This window comes from Stegodyphus dumicola, chromosome 8 (assembly GCF_044657685.1).
Source record: "Stegodyphus dumicola isolate Sdum_Otavi_A_Nest chromosome 8, ASM4465768v1".
In the NCBI taxonomy this organism is placed as follows: domain Eukaryota; kingdom Metazoa; phylum Arthropoda; class Arachnida; order Araneae; family Eresidae; genus Stegodyphus; species Stegodyphus dumicola.
In genome coordinates, this window is record NC_140775.1 from 3,339,608 (window position 1) to 3,354,057 (window position 14,450).

Below are 14,450 nucleotides of genomic sequence, written 5' to 3' on the forward strand. Positions count from 1 at the left end.
TAACTAAATGCACTATGCGTTAGTAAAGAGTATGCCTAATAGACATCAGCTAACATAAAGTGGTTGCTTTCAGAACAGTTTGCTGGGAAAAAATGTTTCAAAACTTCCAAGTGGCAAAAGTGGGGCCTCACAGCACTGTGGGAAAACTCCACATTATTTTCTTTATCATTTTCCCATCAACACCCAAGCCGAGAACTCTGATTCGGCAAGTTCAGTTACAAGTTGACTGAAAAGGGCAGACTGGCAGGATTGGCAGGCAACATAAGAAGGGAAAGATCCCCAAATTAAGGGAAGTGGCCTACATCCCTCTTCAAAAGTATGATGGGACTATTTTGAGGAGAAGAGTGGGTGGCTTGACAGGGAGCAGTTGTAGGAGATTTTCTAAGCCACATGTTTGGGCTATTTTTAGAAACAGGTCCTGGCAAGAGGGATGCTACAGAGCATGTCTCTCACACCCACTCTCCTCCTGGGTTTCCATAAATATGTAAACCACTTGACTGAAGGAGCTGTGAGAAATGAGTTCCATTTAGAAATAGAAACAATAGTTTTGAGCAAATATAATTCCATAAATACATCTAGGTTGTTTGGATAAAATGACTTACCATTATCTTATTTTAACTGAAGCCTCCAATTAAAATAGCACAAAATATCACAATATTCATACAAAAATATTTTTTAAATACATTTCAATATATTAAGAAGTATACTGACAAAATTCAAGAAAAGAAAAGAAAAAAAAAAAAAAAAAAAAAAAAAAAATACTAGCAAATATTTGAAACAATTATATTAAAAATTTTTATTTATTCCATTCTGTTATTATAATGATATGCATAACGTATGTAATATGTGTTATGTTCTAAAGGAATTGCAAATGAGTTTTAAGTAATTATAGTTAAACAGGTATATTAAAAATCTGATTAGGTCACAAAATTGTAAGCATCAATAGCCAGATTAAAACATTTTCTTCATAAAATGTGCTTCTGAAAACCATATTCATCCTCAAAGTATATGTTCAAATAATTTATTATACGTTCTTTAAGATAAAAAAGAAAGCAGATTTATTTAGTTTTATTTGAAAATATGTTAAATACCAGCACTTGTATAAAGCAGTTTTAAAGTTGTTAAAATATATAGACCAAATTTTAAATTTCTAAACATATAAAATTAGCATTCAAGTTGCTTCTGCTTTTAAATTTTGTCTTAAATCCTTTGTCTGTGACACCTTCCAAGCAAAAGACAAAGGCAATTCATTTAACACGAATTCTGCATATCTTTGATGTGGCAGCATGGAAGTCAGAAATGTTCTTAATTCTGTGTCAGTTAATGAAGCAAATAAAAGCTCACATTAGGAAGTCACCCCATTAAAAGTATGGACAAATAAAGTTACTTAATTTTTCTAAGAAAGAATCTGTAGTCCTTATTATATGCTTATTTAAGCTAAAAGGTTTTGTTTTATTTTCATTTTGTTTCAATGAAATACGATAACAAATGCAGAAATAAGAACAACTAATCATGCCAAAATTGTATTAGAAATAAAAGCATATTCATCATAAAATCCTTTTTTAAAAATCTTAATGGCTAAAAAGCATACAATTTGCATCTTTAAATGGCAGCACATTTTTTTGCATGCCATTTTAAAGATTCAAATTTTACTTGTTTAAGCTAAAAGGAAGTATTATTTAACATTTCAACTTCCTTCACTCAAAGTCAGTTTGATGACTAAAAATGTGAAAATAAAAAACAGAAAAAGTAAATATTTGTGTGTGTGTGTATTTAATTATGGCAAAGCACACTAGGGCTATCTGCCTAAGGGGAGGGATGCCTTCGTGGAGGACTTTCTAAGGGAAACTGGCTCGTATACATGTTACACATGGGGAAAACCACGAAAACACCCATGCAGCCAGCCTGTCCGCGGGATTTGAACCTCGGACCTAACTACCAGTGTTCAGCGACTTTACCGCTCGGCCGCTGGTGGGCACAGAGTAAATATTTAAAAACATGCAAATAAAAGAGTAAAACACATATAAAAAAGCTCACATATTCAAATACTTCCTTTTAGCTAAAATAAAATTTATAAATATTCCCTTCTGTCTTGCATTTTATATCTAAAATTTTTCTATTTTAATTAATTATTACTATCTAATCTGCTCTGATATGAGTCTAAAACAAAAAATTTAAATAAATATTGTAAAAATTAGTTATTAAATTTACAACTGTGCACTTTATAAATAGAATATGCGATAGCAATGCTAAAAAGGAAACTTATAACAATAATTATATAAAACAAAGCATTTCCAGAATATACTTGACTGAAGGTAAAGCTGATTGAAAATAAGGGAGAAAGCACCATGAGAGAAATTCAAACTTTAGTTTTAAATTTGTACAAAAGCATACAGACCTTAAAATCAGACAATGATGCCATTAAGTCATCTAATTCTTTAGTAGCAGAGGAAGCTGCAGGAGCTGCTGATTCAATGGTCTGAGGGTGCGGTGGGAAGGAGCTCACGGAATTTATAATTGGAGCTTGAACAGTCTGTTTATACTTAACATTAGAACTGAAAATGAAAAGAAGACAATATTTTTAACAAATAACTTAACTTAAAGAATAGTATGCTACAGATGAAATGGATATACAATGAATAGGATTTCTTCAAGTAATATTTGATATTAAAACAAGACGGCCGATAAAAATTGGAAGGCCAGTTGAATTGATTATGGAAAAGAATACAAACAAAATTTTAAAAAGTCTGCTTTAATGCAGATGCTTTTGTAGAGAATTTCTAGTGGCAAAACTGGCTTATATTCACCCCACACATACAGAAAATTAAATATGTATGTGAACAGCCTGTTTGCCAAGACTAAAGTTTGGAAGAAATTACCAGTGCTCAGTGATCTTATTTGCTCAACTATTAGCAGGCTAACTAGAAAAAGAAGTACACCACTTCCACTGTTTTTAATGTACGGTTATCACAGAAACAAAATTAAAGAGCTGCACATAGATAAAATACTGATATCCCCCATCACATGATCACCATATTCAATTCTAATTTTCTAGCAGTAAATCCCGTATACAGACGAGTCAAACAGTGATCTGTTAACGATTCTTGAAAATGTTAATGATGCTTAGGAAATTAAATTCAAAACATATTGCAAAAAGAAATTTGACATGTTTATTTTGCTAAAATACATGTCATATTCAAAGTTAGATTCAATACCTCTAATTTAATACTGAGACAAGAAATAATCACGAAATACGTAGAAGAAAAGTATACCACTTTAATAATAAATTTCTTAAATTTACAGCAAATTTAATATCACAAAAATAATTTAAAAGCCAAATGGAGTAATTCTCTTTAAATCAATCATATGCACCTGACTGGAGCTTACTGTGCCTAACTTTAATACTAACAATTATAGAAATTAAAAAATGAACGACTTTTTTGACAAGTTTTTTATATATATTACAATAGTATTATGAATTTTTAAAAGTTTTTTTAAAATGCTCTGCAACTTCGTATATATCTTTAATAAAAAGAACTTGTACTAACATACAAAACAGAGAGATGCCAATATCATTTAACTTAACCATGTGCACTTAATCAAGTGTAACTTCCAAATCACAGTAAAAATTAAAAACAAACCAAATTTAATTAATTGCTTTAGAAATTTTCTTGAGATTTAATGCATATATTAGAAATCAAATATAAACTCCTATTACACATTATCTTTTTACATCCTTACATCAGGAATTTTAATTCTGAAATTTACTTCCAGATTGTAAAAGTTTTCTTTTTAATATTTTCAAAACAAACAAGAGTCCATTCTGAAAAATACTGCTTAAATTTAATATGTTACCATTCCTACTAAAAAAACAGTGTTCCACAGGAATCATTACAGAAATGCAACATGAAAATTTAAAAATTAAAAACTGTTTCTATATATAGAAAACATTTTTATTGATGTAATGAATTTTAAACTAACTGCTTTGGAGATTCTGGCAATCCACTCTGCAGTTCATCCAAAAGGCTGTCAACGGTAGGTCGCACAGGTTCTGGAACACCATTGGCAGCCATTTTATTTGAAGAGGTCTCATTAGTGTAGATATTATAACCTGGTGACTGGTAACCTGAAAAAAAAGGGGGGGACTTATTATAAGAACGTTAACATAAAAGATACTACTGATACTTACAATAAAATGAACTCACTAATAAAACAGAACTTTTGACCACAGATATTATGACCCTCTTTGGCTCCCTGGCAAAACATTTCAATCCTATTCAGGACTGTCAGGCACAAAAACATGCATTTGAGGAGATTAATGCACATGGTTACTTTAGCTGATTCAGGAAGTCATGTGAAAGAATTATTATTGCAAACTTCTACCAAAACAGTTATTGAATATTTTTTATTACACCATTATGTCTAATTAAAAGGAGAATAAAAGGGAAAAAATATAAAAAAAAAGAGGAAATAAATTTAAAATGCTTTTAATCATGACTTCGTAGAGAAAAGTAAAAATTATGTTTTTCCTTACATTAATTTATACAAAGTATCTCAGCAATACAAATATATTTTCACGAGTAATAAATGAAAATTTGCAAGTAAAGGTCTAGCGACTAAAAATACTGTTTCTTTTTTAAATAATGTTTATTAAAATTAGCAATATAATTAAACAAAACACTCTTTTTTTTTTTTTTTTTTAAACAAAATTAATGCAGTCAGTTTCTGCTTATACAAGGGCAGATTTAGCAGATTGAGAATCAATCAGGCGTGAAATAAAACAAGTTACATTTGTTAGTGATTAAAAAATATACTATCCCAAGCTATCAGCAAAATAAAAATGGCAATAAAAATGATAAAAAAAGGAGGAATATATGTGGGGTAAAAGCAGGGACAGTTGATGATGTAGTATCTGAAAATTGCATTTAGCCACAAAATACGTAAATTAACTTTTCATAACTGGGATACAAAAAATTCTAATCCACTTTTCTACATAAGTTTGATCTCAATGGCATTGTTTAAGTTATATTACAAATATTATTTTTTAATACCATTTCTAAATTTATTTCAATAATTCCTAATAGCATGTATTTTCACCATCACTTGTAATTTCTTTGTTTTCTCTTTTTTACTTCCTTGTATGAAGTAAAGAAAGTATGATAATTGCGAAAAATTTCAGGTATCATATTTCAATGAAAATAGCCATTTCAACCGCTCTCGAAACCATTTAAACAATGTTTTTGATTGACATCTGTATATACAGACAGAATAAAAGTCTGTTTTGGGAAAAAAAGGTTTGTAAAATGGATTCAGAAGAGTTTTTTTGTTTTGTTTTGTTGTTGTTGACGACTGTATGTACAAACATAATGTATGTATCTCACATAACTCAAGAATGAGTAGCTGTAGAACATTGAAATTTCATACATGGGACTGCTGTAACACACTGCACAACCCTTTTTGATTTCAATCGGCTGCATTACTCATATATAAATATATATATTCCCACTCTGTTACCTGGCTTGATGAGCTTAGTATTTTTACTCTTATATGTTGGTAAACTGTGCATTATTTGCTTTGAGAGTGATTGAATTATGTGATTTTTATGTTTTGGTTAAGATTTTTATGCCTTTTTTAATCTGCATGCAGTAGTTGTAGAATTATCAACAATTTAAAAGCTTAAGTGGCAAGTTAAGCCTAATGAACTGCCATTTGTTTACATTTGAAACTCAGTAGAATATTGAATTAAGTCAGTTTCTGCATCTTCAATGTATTTTTGCCGATTGAGGCCAAAAGTAAACTTTCAGTTTTGTGCACCGAAAAAAATCTGCCTTCTTGGCCACTTGCCAAATTGCTTGTTTTTGCATAGAAACTCAAATTTTAATTGAAAAAAAAATTGTGCATTTTTACAATTCACGTTTTTCTGTATTCTACAATTTTAATTAATGATGTTTTAAGTTTTTATGTATTTTTGCTTTGCCACAAAATGAGAACGAAATTAATTGAATGAGAAATATATCTCTAATGAAATTAGAGGAAATAAGCTTAAATGAAATGCAGCAAAAAATGTGTAAACTTAACAGGCCATACAAGGAAGTCATGTGGTGTCCACTTTATTTTGTTTGCTTGTTCTGACTACTGATTTAACTTATGCAGTCAAACTAATTTTTTCTTCAGATTAAATTCTTTAAAGTATAAGTAAACTGTTAACAGTATTTTCTCTTAATTATAATACAGGTTACCCAGGTTAACAGGAGTTGATTATATACAATGCATATACATGGGTGGTATTAATCAATTTTGTCTTTAAATAAAACTTCTACAAAAAAGCACATTACTATTATAACAGAAATAAAATTTTTAAAATGAAACCTACCTTTTTTGCCAGAGTGATATGCATAGCGGGCAGAATTAAGATCCTCCAATAAACTGTCCAATTCAGATAAATTACTTGCAAAATCTGGCTTAGAATTTGATTTTTCATTCATGGCACTGTGAATGGCATGCTGATTTTGATAGATCGGCTGAAAATACAAAGGATCACAAAATTTAAAATAATTAAAAAGAGTATTAACCAAAAATATTACAACTAGAATTTTACTATTCTTCATTTTCTAAAATTTTAAATTTAAGGTAACTACGTCATTAGCATTAAGCAAGAAATGCGACATAGATTAATCTAGAAATGGCACAGTCTGGTATATATATATAATTCAATTTCAAAGTGAAGTAAAAAAAGGAGAAAATATAATGCCAAAAACAAAGGTAAACCTATAATCCTATCTATGTGAAGTTAGTGAAATAACCAAAATTACTTGCAAACTATGGGAAAATAGTTTAAAAAAAAAAGAATCCAAAGTAAAACCAATGAAACTACTGTCTAAGCCTATACGAATATTTTATTTAAAATGGCACAATGTGCAACACAAATACATAAAAAAAGGCAATATCCTTTGTTTAACGCTTCAAACAGAACTTGTCAGGAGATAAATGTTTTTTAAGTTCTTAAACTCAGTTTATTAATGAGTTCTGAATGCATTTTTTTTCCTCTGAACCATTTGAGACTCAAAATCATTTTTGCTATTCTTTCATCATAAAATTTAAAATGATTTTTCAAATGAGTCTCGAACAAGCTGAGATCTTTCCACTGCACGCATTTGTACTCAAAGAGCACAAAAATACATATATACATGAGACCTAAAGTCTAAATGCGAAAATCAAATAAATTACTCAACCTAAAATAAAATGAAAACCCTGATATAAAAATATTTCACTTCAAATCCCCCCCCCCCAAAAAAAAAAAAAAAAATTTAACGTAGTTTCAACTACGTAAAAAATGTTTGAAATGGTAGCACAAATTAGCCCAAGGTTAAAGTAACAGATTATTGATAAGCTTAGTCGTTTCGGAGAGTGATCATCTTTGTTAATTAAATAACTAATCATTCAGTAATGTCTAGCTCTTTCAATTATCTTTCTTCGAGGAACTATAATAATTTAATCACAAATTTTCTAAGAACCACTTTGCATACATATATTTCGTTACATAAGACGGCAAAAATAAGAAGCCAAAGAATGATATGCACCATCACGATGAAAAGATGAGAGTGTGATAGAAATTTAAAACACCATGAAAAAAATTACCTGGTCATCTGGGGCTCCATTGCGATATTCGTAACGTTCTGTAGTAACCGTTGTGGTAACTGTAGCGTTTGAAGGACGAGGACCGTGCGACATCACGGCAGCATAACTATTCCCACTCGATGAAGTGGGACACGTATTGGAAGACAAGTTCAGTTGTGTTTGGCTCTGCAAATCCGCCAACAGTGCATCTAAAAGGACAAAATTCAGTATTTAATATGCAAATTCATTTAAAAGTTTATTAAGAAAGGGCACGTAATTAAAAACATTCTCTTTATGTTTCATTAAACGTACAATAAAAGCATACGTAGCCAAACAATAGTAAACTGAACAAAAATGAATGAAAAAGTATTCAAATTCCCCAACTATTAGCGAAGTTGTAGCCATTGTTTGAGTCACAGTATATATAATTTAGTAATACTCCACGAAAATCCATTTTTCAATAACTACAAATGAATTTCAAGTTCACCAAATATTAGTGAAATTATAGGCATTTTTTGAAACATACAGGAAACAAAAAATAAATCAAATAAAGCTTACATTTCTTATCCGTACTATACTACAGATTATAGCAGGTTTGTCTAAGGAGTTCCAGAACTGATCTTAGTACTAAGAGACAAATCATGGAAATGAAAATTAACTTTATTTTTCAAAATAATTATCTCCAGTAACGATACGTTCTAGTGCACGATTGTACAAGTTGCTGAAATGGGTTGTTTCATAGTTATCTGAAGATAGACACTGAAGTCCCACTTTCACCCCTTTTTCAAGCTCCTGTATATCAGAAAATCTGCACCCTTTTATAGTGGGTTTCAGTATCAGAAACATAAAGCAGTCTTTTGTGGCAGAATAGGGAGGACGGTTCACTTCCTTAATTTTTCTGTTAGTCAAGAGCTGTTTCATGTGAACAGCAGTGTGTAGTAAATGCAAAAGAAAGCAAATACCTTTCTTCCAGAAACTGAGATCTGAAATTCCCCCCCCCCCCCCCAATGTCGGGCACTTTGCCCATAACGACACTGGCCATTTCTAAGGCCAGAAGTGGTGGCCATTTTATCGTGGAGGCAGCGAACAGGCGGCAACCATTAAGGAACAGACAATTATACAACCATGCCTTTTCCGGTATTCGAAACCAGGCCTTTCGGTATCGCAGTCAGGCTCTCCTAACTACTGCACCGTCTGAGTGGCCTGAGGTCTAACATTAATGTAGTCTTTTTACCAATCTACCAAAAACTGCTGCATAATACAGTGAAAAGTCGTTAATCCGGACTCGTCGGGACTTCGGAGATTCCGGATTATCGATTTTTCCTGATTATAGATCATCAGTTTAAATTTGGTAAGATGGCATGCAGAAATTATAAAATTAAAAATATGAAACCGTAATTTATGAAATAAAGAACAATTATGATCTAAAGGGTATCAAAATTTACAAAAAAAAGCTTAATATTTATTTGTTTACTTTATTAAACATTTCTTTCAATGTAAGTTGTTTAAGTTTCTTCTTTTTTATGTGATAATACATTCTCTTTAATTCTTTAAGACATAATTTCTTGTTCAGTTACAAAGTTCCGCTGTTCAAGTCCTATAATTGCTGTGTCGAGAATACCGACTAATTTGTCAATTGAAATGTTTTCGTTTTCAATAACCTCTGTCACTTTCTTCGCTATCGGAAGCGAATTATAATGACGAGGAATTTGATTTAAATCATATCAAAGATGGGGTACATAGAGATGAAATACTACATTTAATAAGGAATTATAAGCCAAATAAAATAAAAACATCTTCCCTGAAGATAAGGATAGTGCTGACAGATCAACTTCCAATTCATAGCGCGGCGCCGCGGCGTTAAAGATAAACAAACGTTAAAGTTTAGATAAACGAAGGATATGCCTTTATCCATTTTTTGTAACAATTCCACTTTTTGTTTAATGAACTTCAAAACATACTTTCGCTTTGTAGATCATTTACATATTAATAAATATATATTAGAAATTCTATTTGACATAATCGAAAGTTCAAGCTTACTTTTATAAAATTGCTCTAACAGTCTGCAAAAAATAATAAGCCAGATCCAATTCGAAGATTAAGGAACAACGAAATCTGCAACATTAACTGAAATAGATAATTAAATAATTTTAGCTTAGCTTTTACCGTCCGTTATACATTAAACGCGCACTCGTAAACGTATTTTGCGCACGCGCACAAGCATATTCTCAGCCGTAAAGGCCTTACGCGCATTCGTCAACGCGATGCATGCGCAGAAAGTTTGAAGCTTTGAGATCCGGATTATAGATCATTCCGGATTATGGGTGTCCGAATTAACTATATTCTATACTTTGCTTACCAGAACACAGAATATTGATTTCGGATACACTTTATCTTTTCTGTTAATCAGGAACTACAGATTCACGTGCAGGCAACATTTCTGCCAAAACATAACAGTTTCATTATTTTCGCTTACATTAAAAACGAACATTTGGGCTAAGAATAATCGCTTTGTGTGAATATATATTCAAGGCGAACACCTTCTTTTCGCAGAACCCGACTGACCGATGAGCATCTGCAATTTGTGATGAAGATAATTTCTAACCAGGGCTACAAACTTAATCAGAATCGGAATGTCATCAAGTATCCAGCTGCAGTAAGAAATAAATTAGTTCATAATCATTTACACACAAATACATAGATTTTTATTAAGCCTCGAAATATGTTACTCTTTATTCTCAAGTTCGTCCTACTTGAAAAATATACAAAGCTTTTATAATTTTTTAATAGTTTAAATTAAAGTAAGCTATTTAACGGTTAATTTAACATGTTAGAATTATTCGAAACAAATTTCAGGCTGTAGAGTTCCTCACTTTGTAATTCTAAGTTAATGTTGGAAGTGAAAAATCTTAAGAACTGATAAAGCGAATAATCGCTCAAGTTCGGGTGACAAGAAACAGCAAGATAGAAGGGTAAATAACCCTTTATTATTCCAATAAGATTTAACAAAACTCCGCCTGGGAGTGTACAAACAAAGCCGACACTTGGGCTTGAACTTAAGAGACTAAGAATTCAACTAAAACTAAGATTAACTAAAGAAATATAGCCGAAGCTATCAAGATTCAAATCGAGTCGGCCCCTTAACTGATTTGATTACGAAGCTTAGCAAGGGCCTGACTACGGCCGAGCGTAATAACAGCTTTGAGAGAGAGAGTGGCCAAACTCTCGCTAAGACCAAAGAACTTCGCGGTTAAATACCGCTCTTCCTCATTATGTATTCAGACGTGATTCTAAAACTACATTCTGGCCGGAAGTAGTAAGTTGAAGTTAAGAATTTGACAGGAAAGGAACTTAAAATTTAACTGTTAATAAAATTAACATAATTCTTACAAGACTAAGAATTTAATATTTAGCTATCAGTGTTTTTGAGCTACAAAGCGTAACTATCAAAAGTGTCTTACAAGTACCAAACTTTAGATTTCATATTGCTGAATATTTAATGCAGCAGTTTTCAGTAGATTGGTAAAAAGATTACATTAATGTTAGACCTCAGGCCACCCAGACGGTGCTGAATATTTAATGAGGAGAAATTTGAACTCTTTTTCCTTTATGATATTATTATTAACGTATTTTTGACACATTTAGTATGCGAAATTTAGAATTTATTAGACTAAAGGGCGTTAGCATAGAAAGGCTATTAATTTCGTTTTGCCATTTTGTATTGAAAACTTTAAAAGGCTGTATCACTTTTCAAACTGCTGCCACCAAATATTACCCCCCCCCGTATTACATTTAAAGAAATTAAATAATGGTTGGTTAACTTTTAATGGCACAAAACCTTGAGGGTTATTATGCGGTTATTATGCAAATGATGAATAAAATCCAAAATGCACAAGCACACTGTATCAGATGGATTGTTGAAATGAACCTGTAATGCTCATGAAGGAATGGAGAAATGACTGAGAAATGCTCTACCAACAGGTGGAGCAGGATTTAAAAGAAGGGAAAAAAAAAATTAAAAAAATTCAAATCATATGGTAAAAAGAGATGGCTTTTAAAAATCTTATGAGGTTGTTGTGAGGGTTTCTTCTAATGAGATCTGTTAAGTTAACATTCGTAGAGTTAAAATAATATTCACGTTTCTGACTAAAAGCAGGACAGCAGGTTAAAATGTGATTGACTGAAACGGGAACGTTGCAAGTACCACAAATAGGCTCATTATCTCCTTTGAAGAGATACTGATGTGTCAGTCTGCAGTGACCAATTCGCCCGCGAGTCAGTAGTACATCCTCTTTTTGGTTACCTCTCAACTCCCAATACTCCAAATTGGATTTTACCTGCTTTAATTTGTTCACAGTCTGGCATTCCCAAAGTTCTTGCCACCTGGACATCATCTTTGTTCTGATGTAATTCCGTATGTCTGTAAAAGGGATATCATTTTCAGAGGTAATATCAGCAGATTTTGCTGCGATATCGGCGAGTTCATTGCCTTTGATGCCAGCATGTCCAGGCACCGAGTAGTACACAATAGAATAATCTGCGTTTCTCAAACGGAAGTGTGCCTTTAAAATTTCTAAGACAAAAGGGTGGCTGGTATTTGTATTTATTGATTCAAGAGCACTCAGAGAGTCAGAGTAGACGATAAACTTTCTGCTATTCTGCCAAGAGATAAAGATTAATGAATTCAAAATGGCAAAAGTTTCTGCAGTAAAGACAGATGCGACACTGAGCCTTTGGGTACATCTTCCTGTTGTACAAATACTTGAGAAAGCAACGAACCAGTTTTAACTTGGAAAGTGGCCCTTCAGAAAGTTTTGAATGAAGATGGGTAAATTACCTCGCAATCCAGTGCTGTAAAGGTCATGAAGAGTTCCATGACGCCAAGTTCTACCGTTCGCCTTTTCCATGTCAGAGAAAATTGAAACCATATGATTTCTTTTCAAAAATGCATTGTGTTCTGCGGTTTTTAAAGACAGAGCATTGTCAAGAGAAAATCTTCCCTTACGGAAACCACTTTGGTAAGGCGATAGACAATGATTAGTCTCCGGATAGTAGGTGAGAGAAATTAAATAATGAAGAATCTGCATAAATGTATCTATGTTTCTCGCACTGTGATAAAACAACGGCATCTAGAGCCATCAAATTTTCAGTAACGTAATCCTCCACCCAAACAGGGGCATCTGGAAGCCCAAATTAGGAATTTGTTTTATTATCTATTTCTTATTTTGTAAAACTTTAACGATTTTTTTTTTATTAATAAACTCAACGATTCCAAAGCAAGCAATGGCAACACTGTACGAGAGGGAAAAAAAAATATCTCCAGCGCGAGAGACAATGTATCAGAAATTCAAAAGATATGGCTCTTTTAAAATTATTTTGTGATATTGCTGTTTAATTGAATTTTACGGTTTAAGTGCGAAGAACATGATATTTAATAAACAAAGATAATACACAAAACGCCCCTTTGGGCATAATATAAAATCTGAAAACTTTCAAACTTTTTTTTTTATATTTTAGTATTTTCACTTGTTAAAAAAAAAATCTGGTCCGTCAGCTGTTTTTATATTCATGCAGTCGACCCGCAATGCAATTTAAGACCGCTGCTAAGGCTTCAAGATTGGAAATATTTTATGTTTGCACATAGATGGCTCCATGTAAACAATTGTTAATTAAGTATTTACGCAGCAGATTATGCGAACAAAATATCATTTACAGTCAACTTTTTCACAGCTGAGCTCTTTCTTAATTCAAAACATGTGTTTCGTTAAAAGAATTTTATTTGCTTTAAGCTTCCGAGAACAGATGGGAAAGACAGTTTGATGAATAGCGCTGAAGAACGTATCACTAAAAAGTGTCAGAGAGCACGTCGCGAGACAAACTAAAAGAAAAAAAGAAAACAGAATTAGTTCTTTCTTTAGACCTTTGTGCCGACAGCCAAATCCGACAACATCAGGATTTTCTGCTAACGACGTTGGGCAGTTGTTCAAGTCTCAATCAATACAATTACTCGCCTAAACGCTTCTTTTTACTGTTCTATGAAACAATTTTCCAGGAAAATTGTTGGCTCTTGCCCTGTTACCTATTATGCACACTTACAGATCGTTTAATCATTCTGGTAGTCCAGAAAGAGCCATGTAGACTCCCGTTTAGAGAGTGATGGTATTTTCTGTCGACTTCCTTCGAGCTCAGGCAAAATTACACTTTACAGAGTTAATTTTATTTAAATGTTATTCATTTTGACTGTTCTGTTTAAACTGGTTAAACTTCAACAATTCCTTAAACATATTTAGCTAGAGTTCAATCTCGCTTAATCGACATAACCGTATTTCCAAACCCGTAAATCGACACTGGATTTTATTTAAGTAATTAATAATTTTATATCTGTGTGGCGTGTAAGGCGATCCTCAGTTATAGTTAATGTACCAGTTGTTATGATTTAAAACTTCACGATAACTTCTTCTTTTCGTAACCCTCACCAGAATGCAAATCAATTGTACAGAAATTTATGCGGAATGTTTGAAAGCCTTAGAGTTAAGAGCTTCTGGCAGACTCGCCTTGCCGTTACGTACTGTCACCAGCTCTGCCAAAGTTTACTCTAGCTTTAGCGATTTAGCTAGTCGCCCGCGAAATACTTGAGCCGGTTTAAGTAGACTAATTTGTGAGCAATCTTCAGACTACGTTACTTAAATTTGAATTACAGTTTATGTTAAATACCCGCAAGTGGCGGAGTTTCCTCTTGCAGCGCAATGGGTGCCTTCTAAGATTATTTTAACCTAAGATTTTGTCATTTCAATTCAGACGGCAGCGATAACAGGCTTGTCAGCGTAGTAAGA

The 14,450-nt window shown here is 32.4% G+C and overlaps 1 protein-coding gene across 5 annotated transcripts in view; it reads right to left on the bottom strand.

Moving 5' to 3' along the window:
- The window catches only part of LOC118186072 (leupaxin-like), a 155,796-nt gene that overhangs the window by 24,363 nt on the left and 116,983 nt on the right, over positions 1-14,450 (bottom strand). For all 5 annotated transcript variants that reach the window (XM_035356072.2, XM_035356074.2, XM_035356071.2 and 2 more), the window contains exons 2-5: positions 7,639-7,826; positions 6,374-6,521; positions 3,982-4,126; positions 2,399-2,555 (exon numbers count right to left, since the gene is read on the bottom strand). In XM_035356072.2, coding sequence (XP_035211963.2) covers positions 2,399-2,555; positions 3,982-4,126; positions 6,374-6,521; positions 7,639-7,826 — 638 coding nt within the window. The remainder of the gene's footprint in view (positions 1-2,398; positions 2,556-3,981; positions 4,127-6,373; positions 6,522-7,638; positions 7,827-14,450) is intronic.